The 14,297-nt window shown below is 39.4% G+C and overlaps 1 protein-coding gene across 1 annotated transcript; it reads left to right on the forward strand.

Moving 5' to 3' along the window:
• Window positions 1-4,437: 4,437 nt before the first annotated feature.
• stbd1 (starch binding domain 1) lies at window positions 4,438-10,421 on the forward strand. Its single transcript, XM_034125651.1, has 3 exons — window positions 4,438-4,783; window positions 5,847-6,223; window positions 7,075-10,421. The coding sequence occupies exons 1-3, from the start codon at window positions 4,507-4,509 to the stop codon at window positions 9,487-9,489; spliced, it is 3,069 nt and encodes a 1,022-aa protein (XP_033981542.1). The 5' UTR covers window positions 4,438-4,506; the 3' UTR covers window positions 9,490-10,421.
• The last annotated feature ends 3,876 nt before the right edge of the window (window positions 10,422-14,297 follow it).

The raw sequence follows: 14,297 nt of genomic DNA on the forward strand, positions 1-14,297 counted from the left end.
AGACTTTGACAAATGTTAACATTGTAGCACACTTACTTCCCTAGCGATGTGACATAAAACATCATTATGTATAACCTATTCTTATTTTTACTTATTATTGGCGATGAACTGTGACGTTCCACATTTTACAATGGAGGGACAAAGGTATCCTCTATTTTCTGAAGCACAGAAGATACAACAAGTGATTGTGTGGAATGATTTATAGGATAAATCAGTTCACAGGCAGGTAATGGCTAGACAAACAGAGTGGAAATTGAAACCATTGACTGATTGGGGACAATTTGAAGCAGGTGGGGAGGAAAGGGGGGAAGGGAAGGGAATGGAGGCGGAGTCAAGAGTTTGGAGGAAAGGTAGAACATGTACATGAACAGGTTTGAAGAAGTGGGAATGTGGTTGGAAGAAAGGAAATAAATTCAGGATATAACATCAGGTCAGAGAGCTTAACATCAACAGATCATTTCGACAGGGTCAAGCTTATACCCTGTTTGTAACAACAGAAAATACATAGTTTTTTAAGTGTTCGTACATTCCCACCAATGACAGGGAGCATCACCGAGGGTGTCGGGGCTTTCAGCTGCTAGTTGAGCCTTTGATTATTCTACATGACTCAGTATCCAGATGACATTTACACCAAACAGCTGGAAATGAAAGACTTCAGACTGTTAAGCTGAGTGCGGTTGGGACATTGTTAAAGTTGACCTGAGAACTCCTGACATCTTGTGGCGGAAATTAGTCTAACAGTGTTTCAAATACAGTTGTTACTTGTCGACCATGTGAAAATCATTTCTGCTCAGTCATTTCATTGCATATACAGTGTTGCCAGAGCCGGCCCGACCCATTAAGCAACATAAGCGGCCGCTTAGGGCCCCACAGCCACTAAGGGCCCCCTAGCCCCCCTACCATCGCCGTGATAAGTATATGTTTAATTAATTTTGTTAATATGCCTAGATTGCCTACTCTCAAAGTCATTATATTATTGAGTCAATAATATAATACATTAACCGTGCTTTACCTGAACCTCATCATGACACTAGAGAGGACGGCAGGATTGTACTTTCCCGTGTTTAGTGAATGCAACAGAGGCAAGACACCAGAACAACCAGAGAGTTGAATGGAAATAAACATCTGTCTTATTGGATGACAGGTACCTATCCTGTGAGCTGTGACAATGTTTAAAATAAACTGTCAGTCGGACTCAGAGTTTTTGAAGATGGACATAAGAAGATTTTTCTTTGGCTCACACAACAACCCCAGAGCCAGTACTTGAGCCAGGTAAACAAGGTATGTAAAAGTCAGTAAACTTCCAAGTTATGCGAACATGTAAGCAAAGCATAAATTACAGCTACGTTGAAGTTACTTTGAATCGTGGGGGTAAGCTAAACCGTTAGCAAGTAGCTATAACTAGCCAGATATATTAAATAAACACTTTGTCATACAATCTAAATGTTATGTTTTTTAGCGTTACCTGGTGATTTCAAAGAAAGCTCTCTGGGAAATGTTGACTTACTGTTCGACATGAAGCTAGAAGCTACCTTACAGTACACAGTTGATCCTAAGTCCTGTCAGTTAAAGTGTTTCATAGTTAGCTTAGCTAAGCATCAACCTAGCACTGAAATATATGGATGTTATGTGACAGTATTTCTGAGAAAAAGTCAGCTGAAATGGTGGCATAGTTGCCACTGCTTTACGTGTCGACAGCATGTTTGAATGTATTTGCAGCAGTAAATGTGGCTGTTTGGCCACTGACGTTGCCATAACAACACCTGCATTTAAATGTGCAACCTCTTTTTGTGACAGATTTTTGCATGAAATTATAATTCTTCTGAATGATATTCCTATTGACAGCTAGTTTATATGTGAACATTATGAGATGGACAGCCAGAGAGAATAAATGTAAAACAGTCATGAAATACTATATGACAAAACAAGAATACAGTTTAAAAGGGCAGTGATTAGTAAAATATCCAGAAAGAAAAATCTGTTTACAGTTCTGTTTCATATGGGTGTTGAGAGGTGTATCCATAGATCTCTTAATTTTGCTCTCAAAGTGCACCAGATTGATGCTTTTAACTTCAATATTAAAAAAAAAATCTTCCCGGGGAAGCATGCCCCCGGACCCCCCTAGAGGAGGTTAGGTCCACGGTGTTTACATGCTTATTTATACAATATGTGAGCTTATGCTAACATCATAAGACAAAAGTTGGTTCCGTGTTGTGTGTAGTGAGAACGCACTAGAGTGAGGGGGGCCCCCAAGCCAAAGCTCGCTTAGGGCCCCCAAAAGTCTAGGGCCGGCCCTGAGTGTTGCTAAAAGCAAGTTGGAATGGAATATTGCCAGCGGACTGTGATATACCTTTTGCCATGTTATGGAATCAAACCAAAGATTCACATTTCAAAAATGTTCGCAGATAAACTAATTGTATGAGTCAGTGTGCAAGTGGGTGAGTCAAATTCAGTACCATGCAGTGAAAACACACCTCATGATAGTGAATTTATATTCTCCCCACAAGGCAGCTGTGTACAGGTGAATGTGTTTTAAGGCAGAAGTTAGGAAGTGGAGATTATATATCATCATTATAATCAAGATGTTACTCCGTTGTCCATTTCTTGCCTCAAATGTTTTCCTCAATCTGACAACATTTACCCCTCCCTCATCGACCTGGGCTGCCACAGCAGCAGCCACGGTGCTGCAACTGAGGCTAAACTTCAAGGTTGATGAGGGAGGGGTAAATGTTGTCAGATTGAGGAAATTCACCAGGAGAGTTTTCTTGACTAATAGAATGAATTCTGGGGGTTGGAGCTTAGACTTTCCGACTTTCAATTTTAAGGACCACCCTAATGTAAGTGTGCAGAATATGGAATATGACAGTTTAAAAGCTGCTCTAACACAGCTGAGAGCAATCTCAGTTAACGATCTGCATCTGCTGCCAATCAGGAGGACTGTCAATCACATGTCAGTTAAACAGAAACACAGAATAAATCACAACTCATTACAAAGGTTTAATGTAACTCATATACTTTGATCAGCTGATATTGTTTCTCATTTGACTTGTATTAAGCCTCACATCCCTGTGCAATTGTCTGAGGAAAACCTTCACAGAGTTTGCAATGTCCCAAAAAAATGTTAAAAACGTTTCAGTGTACATATTTGTATGTATGTGATCTGTGCACATTCTTCTTTTAATATAGACTTCTTATATCAGAGCACCTTGCAAAAGACACTCACCAAATCCTTCTCAGGCCTGTCACAAGAATGTAATTTAGTGTGTTGAGTCTTGTAATGTGTCTTCTCCTCTGTATTTATTTCTGTCGCTGCAGTGGGACTGTCCCAGTTTTTATATCCAGCAGGAGGAGCTTCAGAGTGTTCAGGAACTTTCTTGCTATTACTCCATCTCTCCACTGGGAGGAGCTGTGACTCCGCTGATTTCTGGATCTTTCCTGTGTGTTCATGAAGCTATTTTTATGATACATCTCTACTTGGATTTTGATGCTAAAGAAAAGTATTTATTTGTATTTTATTTTGAATATATCTATATATTGTCATTATGAATTATTTGTTAATCGATCTAAGAAAATCACTGACACTAGAATATGTACAGTAGAGCCACATCGTTTATCAAAAAGCAAACCATTTTACTCCTAAGGCGGTACTCATGAACAACATTACATATTGCACAAACCTGCACAACCCTCTTATTCTAAATAAAGTTTAAAATGTACATATCACAGTTATATATTTGTTACAATATGTTTTGTATTTTATTTTCTCTATTCTATATCTATGTTCTTTATATTACAGTAGCCTACTTTGTTTCGGTTTTTTGACAAAAAATACTGTAATTTTCAAATGTTTTATGATTATGTATATTAATTTGATTTATTTTCTAAATATTCGTTTTGTATTTATTATAATGTATTTATGCTATAAACACCCTCATTTATAATTATGGTTATCATCATCAATATTATTTGTATTTATTATTTATTTGTGGTTCACGTATACTGCCTATAAAGAGATATGGTTTGTTTTTTGAGCAAAGTAGATTCAGGCAATGATCAAACAAGGTCAATAGATAAAAAGTAAAAACATATATTTTTTTCTTCGGCTTTAAAAATATATTTTGATTAAGAAACTGTGCACACACACCCTTAACGGAGGTGTACAAATAACCTTCCCTTTGAAGGGCCAAATCCTATTCATTATTTTGAGACAGGATGTCATCAGACTGTCTCTCAGTGGATCACGGTTTGCTCCTCTCAGTTGGATGTGTGGAACAGGCTGCATAAACAGCTCCTTTCCCTTTTTATGAATGAATGCCGAGTCCCCGTGATCCAGCCAGCCAATGGGCAGCTCGCACCTGCACCGTGTGCAGCTCTGCAGCAACAAGAGGTCACTACACTGAAACTACGTGCAGGATAGAGCGACAGCCCGCAGCCGATCAGTCAGGCCTGCATACGCACATACAGACACACACTTCGGGCAGATTACTCCCACCACAGACCGCCATAATGCCGCTGAAAAACGGCAACACCGTAGGCGTGGAGAGACGCATGGACCTGGCGTCTCTCTTCTGCATGATCGGGCGGCACGGTCCCGCCGTGGCTCTGGCTGTGATCGCGATCGTGTCGGTGCTGGCGGGGTTCGTCATCTACCGGACCGTGAGGGGGAAGAGGAGGAAGGCCCCGGCCGCAGACGGTGATGGCAAAAGCCCCGGAGAGGAGAGAGACGCAGCGGGGGTCCAGGAGCAGAGCCCGGAGGAAGCCCGCAGCTGTGTGCAGTCAACAGGTACACATCCACACATAACGGAATAATAACGTATATAATGAGGAGAGTGTTCAAGACCTTTGCTTTCACTAAGGTAAAATAATATAAAATAGCCTTTGCATTGTCAACACTAGGTCAGTATATTGTGCATAGGACAATAATGCCTTTGAATCTTGAATATTGAAATATCATAATGGCACCATGCATTTGAAAGGGTACATCACATGTTACTATTAATATATTGTGAGTTAGGTTACAGGAATGATACTGTAGGTCAAACATAACTATACAACTCTATTATTAACCCTGTAAAAGCTTCATAGGTTTATAAACGGATATATTTAGCTAAAACAAATAATGTTAGTAGGCTACATGTTGGCAGTGATGAAAACATTGACTACTTTGTAAGGTATTTCCACACTTCTTTCTACTCAATTCAAGTTCTACTAAGGTTGCAGTTACTACTTTTACCTTTTATTACATTATGACAGTGGAATTAACTGGTTACTGGTTATTTATTCTTCTACTATACTAAAATCCACAAGGGAAATAATGTACTTTCTATTATTACTACATACTGTAGTAAGCTATCTGTCTGTTGGAGCAACTATGCTTATCAAATACATTTTTTAAAACAAAACATTTCATAAACTTAGAATATGTAATGCATTGTTATGTATTAAACTAACCCTAACCCTATAGTACAAATGTTATTTGATCAAATTACCTTTGATCATTACTTGATCAATTCAGATTGCCAAATATACAATTGAGTAATAGGGGTACACAAAGGAGATTTGGGGCAGGTCAAATAAGTTGTTGTTGCTGATTGCATTGATTACTTACCCTGTGATTAGATCATTTGCTGTATTGTCCTTTCATAAAAGGGTACAAAGGTGGAGAAAAACAAGAAACCTTTTTGTAAACCAGTAGAGATACTTATCAAATGTTACAACTGAATACATTTATCTTGCACTTACCACTTTCAAGTAGTCTATTCATTGTTTTGATAAAGTCAGACAAAAATGTTAAAAGGTAGAACCCAGAAATAAATTCAAAATCTTTCCTCTTATATCCCATTTAGACGCGAGTGATGACGTTTTATCAGATGTTGGTCTGATTCAGAGTGACCTCAAAGTCAGGCACCGTCGTTCTGCTGCTGCTGAAAACACATCTTCACCTTACCCTCATCTCAAGAGTGAGACCCAAGTACCAGACAACAAGCACACCACTTCAGATGACGCGGAGGAAGTGGCAGTTGTGTGGGACTCTTACCAAGTATCAGAGGCGTATGCAGAAGAGGCTTCTAAGAGCCAGCAAAGTGGTACTTACACGGAGGCTGAATTGGTGCTGGAGGATGCTGTTGACTGCCAGGATGTGTTGGAAGAACTCCATTATAATGAGAGCTGCCTGAACAAGACTGAGACTATTAAGGATGAGAACAATGAGGAGGAAGAGAAGGTAAGCAGCCATTTGTCTCAGAGTGAGGTTATATGCAAGCTTCAGACACATTTCAATCTAAAGGGATAGTTTGGACGTTTTAAAGTGGGGTTGTATGTGGTACTTCTCCATCAGTGTATAACACAACCCCATATTTTAGCCACCGGAAAGAAAGACCAATAAAAAAAGAACAATATCAGAATAAGTGTATGTTATATTTATAATTCTTAGATTCAGTTTGAATTTAGTTCCCTTTCAGAAACATTGTCTGTATATCTGTCAAACAGCAAGTTAATGTGGGAAAACAATTCTGAAAATATCATTCATATAGTTAGAATACGTCGAGCTGACGCCTCTGTCCACAGCACTGTAGGTTTGGCTTCAGTGGCGTAACCTCTATCTGCTTCTCCCAACTCATAGTGGGCTGAATGACCTCAGGCAACCCCAAATCAACACATCCAAACTATCCCTTTGAAACAATTATTGAGGTTCTGGTAGCTGATATTTTGGTTACCTTTGGACAGAGACATTTAGTTTCGACCCCCAATTCCACATGGTGTGTTTTGATGAGCTTAGCTAACAAGTTTTAAACTAGTATCTATTTTGTAATCCAACGCTTGGCAAGAAAGCAAATAAGTATATTTCCCCATTTGTCAGATCTCCTTTGTTTTAGGATTTAGAACACTAACCCAGTTGGAATATTTCTCTCTCATCTACAGATCAATTTTCCTTATACTTCATTCTCTGTTTAGTAACCGACTTGCACAGAGTAGGAGATCAGCCACAGGCAGTTTCTCTGTCTTGTATGTATTTTTATCTACTGACAGGCAAAGTTAGACCTGAAGATATTAACTTTCTCTTCATGTGTCTAGGTGTTGAAATCAGAAGGCCAGGAGGATGAGGATCTGAGCACAGATGAGGATGTTTCTGACAAGCAAACCAGAGAAGAGGGGGACAACTTTCTGTGTGCTTTCATTAATCCAGTTTGCTTCGAACAAACCCGTCATATGAGTGAAAACAGTGATGAAGACAAAGATAATAAAACAACAAACGACATGGAGGACTCTGAAGAGCCTGTCATTCATATAGAAGATGTACCTGTTCCTTGTGTTTGTTATGACAATGAAGAGTTTGAAGAAGAGGACCCAGAAAGTATTGATTGCAATAGTTATTCCGCTGATAATTACTTCTCTCCGGATGAGGGAAATGGATGTGAGGAGGCAGAGGAGGAGTGTTTAAAGGATGAAGGTCATGATGACAGTCTGTCAGGTATGACAACTGATCAACCAAACGCTCAAATCTCAGGCATTGAAGATTTCATCGACTTGTCATCAGATTGTCCACAGAGAGAATATAAAACAGCTTCATCTCTTGATGAAGACACTGATATTACCATTATTTGCCCTCACATATCGTCACAAGAGACAGGAAATCAGCATGAAAACATCCAGAATGGTACAGCTGTGGCGTTGGCTGAAGAACGCGATGACCAAGTGTATGAACCTCATGTTCAATCTCGCTATGAAGACATAGAAAATGTCCAAATGATAAGGAATGAAGCTTGGGACGAGGCAAGTGTTTCTGATGAGCCTGATGTAGTTGCCAGTGATGGTGAAAACATTGCTACCCCAGAAGATATTCAAAAGGCTGCTGATACGGACACAATTGAAAATGGCACTGATTCTGTAATTGTTGAAGAAATATTGTGTCCTCAACTGCGCCCCATTTGCCAAGAACAACAAAGTGACCATGTAGAAACAAATGAAAATGTCGACGAGACAAGAGTCGATGACCCTGATGCTTGCAAAAATGCTAGCTGCACCGCACTACTAATGTCAGAAGCTATCTCTTGTCCTGTAATGTTGTCTTCCTCCCATGACCAACAAAGTGACCACATGGAGAATAATGTAACTTTGGACAAAATAACGGTTCAATCCGACATCGATGCCCCTGCCTGTGACCATTCTACAACCACTTCACTAATAATGCCTATGGAACCATCCCATCCTGACATGTTATCTTCCTCCCAAGACCAACAAAGTGACCAACAAATAATTCCTGAAGATACCACTGGTGCTGCTTCCGTCATGACCGAGGACAATAAGCCTCCGAAATGTCAAATTCGCTTGCCATCTTTCGAGCAATTCGAAATGAGGGATAATGACCCATCATTGGTTGGTAGTGCTGGTGTAGAGAGTGGGATTTCAAGCATGGCTGTCAGCCCTGATGCTGGGAACGACTTTGACGTGATCTTTGAACATACAGTGCTTCCGATGATGGATTGTTATCTAAAGTCTGACGGACAGATGGAGGCTCAAAAGATCCTCTTTGCTAATGATGCAGCCATATCCAGCATTGAAGACGATACGGCAGGTATGGTGTTCCAACCTTTCCCATCCCATCACTCCCAGCAACCCCACAGCGAGCAAACAAGTTGGACTGATTATGAATCATTAGCAGCAAACAAGGACATGTTTGGCCATGAGATCGAGGAGAGTTACCACAGAAGAGCGATAGATCAGTTTGCGGCGGAGATTGCAAATAGTGTTACTAGCTTTGTCGAGGAGTTGGACAAACAGTCAGATGTGAAAGTTGTAGAGGTTGTAGAGGTTGTAGAGGTTAAAGAACAGAAGGCAGGAGTAAGTGTTGAAAAGAAAGAGGAAACAAAAGCAGAGAAAGAAGAGGACTACGAAAAGACTGAAATCAGTATCATGGAGGCAACTATGGACCATAATGAATGGATCATGGATGGAAACTACCAAACCCTTCCCTGGATGAATCTTTCTGCTTTATCTATTCCTCAAGACCTTACAAAAACCAACGAGCTTCCCACTGAAGAGAGCCAAAACAGCTCGGCTTCAACGGACACCACTTGTGTGGATCCAATAGAAATCCCACCTTCTACTGATGTCCAACAAACCAGCACTCTCTCTCTCGTCGACGATAACACGGAAAATAACAAGAAGGTTGTGGCGGTCCAGCCCATGCCCCAGAACGTTAACGTGACCTTCCGCGTCCATTATATCACCCAATTGCCAAACCAGACGGTGGCTGTCACGGGGAACCAGCAGGAGCTTGGGAACTGGAAGGAATTCATCCCGCTTGAGAGAGCCAAGAACGGGCACTGGGCCACGGTGGTCAGCCTGCCCGCGGAGAGTCACGTGGAGTGGAAGTTTGTGGTGGTGGACAAGGGAGAGGTGTGTCGCTGGGAGGAAGGCGGCAACCACCATCTTGACACGGGTTACGGAGACGATCTGCTGGTGCACCAACGTTGGGGACTCTTCTAAAAGGCGAGGTTCGAAAAAGATTGACAAGGGCATGTTCAGTATTGGTGGTGGATACGGATCCAGAGAGTTTATATCGTATGGTAATGTATATCCATCGTTATGGTTTTACAACTTGATTTGAATTTGAACAGTATTTGGCCACACGTGTTTTGACCTGAAGGGTTAGGGTTAGGGTTATCCACACAATGGCATACTTTAGTTATCTAATGGGATTTGTCTTAGAGGATTCCTCTAAACTAGACAGTGATTAAATGGATCTTTGAGGGAACTTTGAAGATTGCCTTCAAAATACAGAAGCATTACATGAGACGTCTTCCTTTCTTCCGTGGCAGTATCTGTGATTATGCAAATTGCACCTCTTTAAAAAGCTCTACTTAATGCAAGTGTTTGATTAATGTGAATGGAGACTTTATTATACTGTCCTTATGCTGCTTAAGTACTCTCCAACAATGTCTGAGAATAAATGCACATAGTTCACTTTTACTACAGCAATAAAGAAAGCAATAAATGTATATTGTATACTGGTGTTATATCAGGTATTCTAATGTGTTTGCCTCTTAACTTTGATATAGTTGATGCTTCTTTATCTCGCCGGACTGTGTGCATGTACCACTGTCCCATTGTTGTTCTATCAATGTGCCTTTTAAACATGATTTTTCTAATAATGTGTTATAATACATCAAAACAGTGTTTTTCTTTTAAAGCGGTAATTTTCTTCATTTTAAGTTGAGTGAATGTCTTAAGGTGTATTGTCTATTTTCTTAATACAGTCACTTTCTTGGTCATGTGTATGCTTTTAATCGAAATAGACTTCTATCACAAATCATGTAAGTTTTATGCAAATATCTTGTTATGCAATACTGTGGAGATAATGCTTCTTTTGAATGTCATTGAGGTAGAGTTTGTTACCAAATAAACAAATCTAACAAGTCTGTCAAATCTATGTGTTTATTATACCAGTTCATTCATTGAGTCCACATTTTCCGGATTTGATTGAAGTTGAAATGTATTATTAGCTAAGCACATGAGGAAATAATATAAAAAATCTGCATTGAAGTTGATCAATTCTATGTATTTATTTTAGTGTCTTTTTTATATTCTGTGAATCTTTTAATCTTGTCAACACTTATGTTAAAGCTAATATATTATTATTTTACACAATATATATATATATATAGATAAGGGGATGCTGCGATCCATTTGTGAAGACAGATTTGCAGATCTCCATTCCAAATGATTGTTTTTAAACTGCTTACAGCAGGTCCACTCAATTATTTCTCAACCAAGCATCGACATGTACAAATGCTGTGCTTTTGCTCTCTCAATCCATGTGAATCATTTACTGTTGTTGCGACAAACAAACAGCCTGAGACAGATTCAATATTTTAACTGATACCTTCTTACATTTCTGTGATTCAGACCAAAAGCCGAGCTGGTGACCTTGTTCTGAGTCCAGCTGGCTCAGAGGTGGCTCACGCAGAGAAAGCGCCATTAGCAGGCGTGTTTCCCTGCCAACTTGTCAGCTCCACTGAGCGCCGTGCTGAAGGTGACTTCACTGCGTCTGAAAAGAGGGTGCTCTTCATCTTCCAGCCAAGGAACGAACGTACGCATGCACAAATGAAATGTTTCGCCAGTCCCGTACATGATTAATCTGCACTGCAGGGAAGCGGGAGGTTATTTCAGGGGATGGAACCAAAAGAAAGCAGTGCTGGGAGAGGGAGGGGAGATGCATTATGGGAAGAATGAGTTATAGTTCATTGGCAATCTGGCAAATAGAAGAATTTAGAGTAAGCCATGCAGACTTTGAAATGAAAAGAATAATAATTTACAGATAAAAAAATCAACAATGAACACACACACACACACACACACACACACACACACACACACACACACAACACACACACACACACACACACACACACACACACACACACACACACACACACACACACACACACACACACACACACACACACACACACACACAAAAGCTGTTTGATCCTGTTTTGCCTTGATCTTTACCCTTTGTAGTGTGTACACAAAACTATCCTAGAACATTATAAACATTTTAGATCTTCCAGATATGTATAAACATTTTACATTTTCTCGCACTGTCCCCCTCGCACCTGCACGCCGGAGGAGGGCCTAAACAGAGACATAACCGCACATTACAGTGTATAGTGCAGAACTACAATTATCTACCAGCAAAATGGCCAAAATATATTCTGCTCAGAGAGCCTTGGAGCTAATAATGGATGAGAGTGAGTGGAATGCATTAGAAGAACTTCATCAATATATTTTTCGGATATACTGTATTTTATGAATAGTGACTGTTAATTGTTTTTATTTGCTTTGTGTTTATATCTGTTCTACTGTATGTCATTTATATGGATGTTTCATCATCTCTATATATTTCACAGCCAAATACTTTCGGATGTGTGGTTCTTGTGTTTCAATTACTGTTAAATTGCTTTATTTCCTTCAGGGCTTTGATTATTATGACAGATTAAAAATAATAAACATTAATGAAAAAATGTTTCATTTACATTTGTCCTAGAAAAGCATGAGCAAAATGTAAACCTAGTTTTTATTATAGTGTATATTTTTTTAACATAAATTACATTTTTATCACAAAAAACGATGGACACTTCCATTGTTAAATTTGATCTAGCAAAGAGTATTTTCAAAAACGAATCATATATTTCATTTATATTGTTGGGGAATGAGTTAAAGACAATATATATAAGGAATTGTGCTTGTTGAATTTTGTTCTGTATTTTTTTTAAACCCTGAAACATGTCCCGGGTCAATTTGACCCGAACATTACCAAAGGGTGCGAAATGTGAACATAACACAAGGGTTAAGCACTTTAGACATAGATACAACATTGTTTAGCGTAAAATACTGTCAGCTGTATTATAGACTTTGAGTTTTCCTGTGGTTAACAGTTACACAGAACGAGTGGATTTGGTATCTTTGCTTTTGTCACGGTTCAAAAAGGAGTAATAATGTTTGCCGTCTTGGTTTGGACCACAGAGCCTCCATTTTAAAATCATCCTCTACATGTTCTGATTATACATCCATTATCTTCATTCATAAAACTCATTCAGAGGAAAATGTACAACCCTTTTTCCCACTTAACATTAGCTGTATAATATTTGCGTACTGTATGAAGGTTATTATGACAACAGCAACATTTAGACCTGCCACTGTGCGTCTTCTTCATATACATATGTAACAGCCTGTGAAATGTCTTAGCAGCAGTTGTAAGCATTTGAAAAAGCCTAACTATCCAAAAAGAACAATTCTTTTGGGAGCCTATTGACCCTCAAGCTTTGCATAATAAACACGTTGCACCTTTTAGCCAAAAAATGCCTCTTGGACTCATCTGCCTCACTTCAAACAGGGTCAACTGACCAGGTGAAAATCACGTGATTTCTTGGATCCATTCTATTTGAAAACAAGAGTTCAGGGAACTTTTGCCCGTTTGCCCTATTGCAGAGTTCCAAATGTAACAACACATGATGTTATTTAGAGGTTCTGTTTACACTGAAAGCCTCTGATGTCAATATGTTCAATTTGTGTCACCATACAAAACTTGGATAAGATCTGTGATAAAACCCCTTTCTAAAGAGCCAGCAGAAGTGATGTAAATGCATTCTCCTGGGTCATGTGTGTGGCGTGTAAATGCAACTCACCCCCCTCACTGGTGCTAACGCGGCAGCAGGGAGCGTGTGCACTTTTCTAAGGTTGAAGGTAATCCTTAATTTAGACACAAGGCTTACAAGTGACACCACTCAAACACTCTACTTATAGTTAACTCTCTCTTTGTATGTCTCCTGCTATCTCACATAGACTTTTGGACAAGTACACACACACAGGGTTTGTCCAACATCTGAACAGTTAAGCCACTGTTGAACCAATGTTTGATTTCTGCAAAGGCTAAAGTCTTAACACTGGCCATTGCTCTGTCTTCAAATGCTGAGTAAGGTTGTCCTTGAGTTGACAAAGCCTTCAAATCATCACCCTATAATGGTTATTCAGCTCCTACTGTGTCTCACTGTGAAAGCTAATCATCCATTGTCCATCCAAAAGATAACGCTTTATCATCCAAGATGCCTGAATGTCCCAGAGAGGCTGCAATGTTACAAATAAAAGTATGATGGATAAGCGATACAATATTTTTTCCGTAATCCTTTCTTATTATCACCTTAATCTGCAAACCTCTGCCTATAGAGGGAAGTGACAGTGTTGAAAGGGGTAGAGAGAGGGGATGACACACAGCAAACAGTCGCAGGATGGATTCATGGGGATCTTATATCTAAGCAACACTACAGCCAAAAAAATCAAGAAATACAGTTTTTTGAAGTAGATTTTTTTTTATAATTGTAATTTAATTTATTTAAAATGTTGGCACTTTTCACGCATTCTTAATTAATTTTTTCATTTGTCTTGTGTATGTTTTAAAAAAAGATAAAGTATAAAAAAAAGAAGATATCCTCTGGGGACCATCAATGTCCAACCAATCGAGATGGAAATATGGCAGGAAGTCATCGTGGTTCTCTAAAAACAGCGCAGCGGTTTGTTGCCTGGTACTCTGACACACACACAGTGATGATCCTCTAGCTGGAGTTGGAAAGCCTCGTGTGAAATTCTTTTTGAAGTGGACTCTACCGTCTCCTCTTACAGGAGCTTTCCACTTGACCTTTGACCCAGGAGAGTTTTACGATAATGTCACAGTGTATGTACCATAGTGTGTCTTTACCCCAACATCTAACTATAACTCTATACATCTTACATTTGCT

Source organism: Trematomus bernacchii, unplaced genomic scaffold (assembly GCF_902827165.1).
Source record: "Trematomus bernacchii unplaced genomic scaffold, fTreBer1.1, whole genome shotgun sequence".
Classification (NCBI taxonomy): Eukaryota; Metazoa; Chordata; class Actinopteri; order Perciformes; family Nototheniidae; genus Trematomus; species Trematomus bernacchii.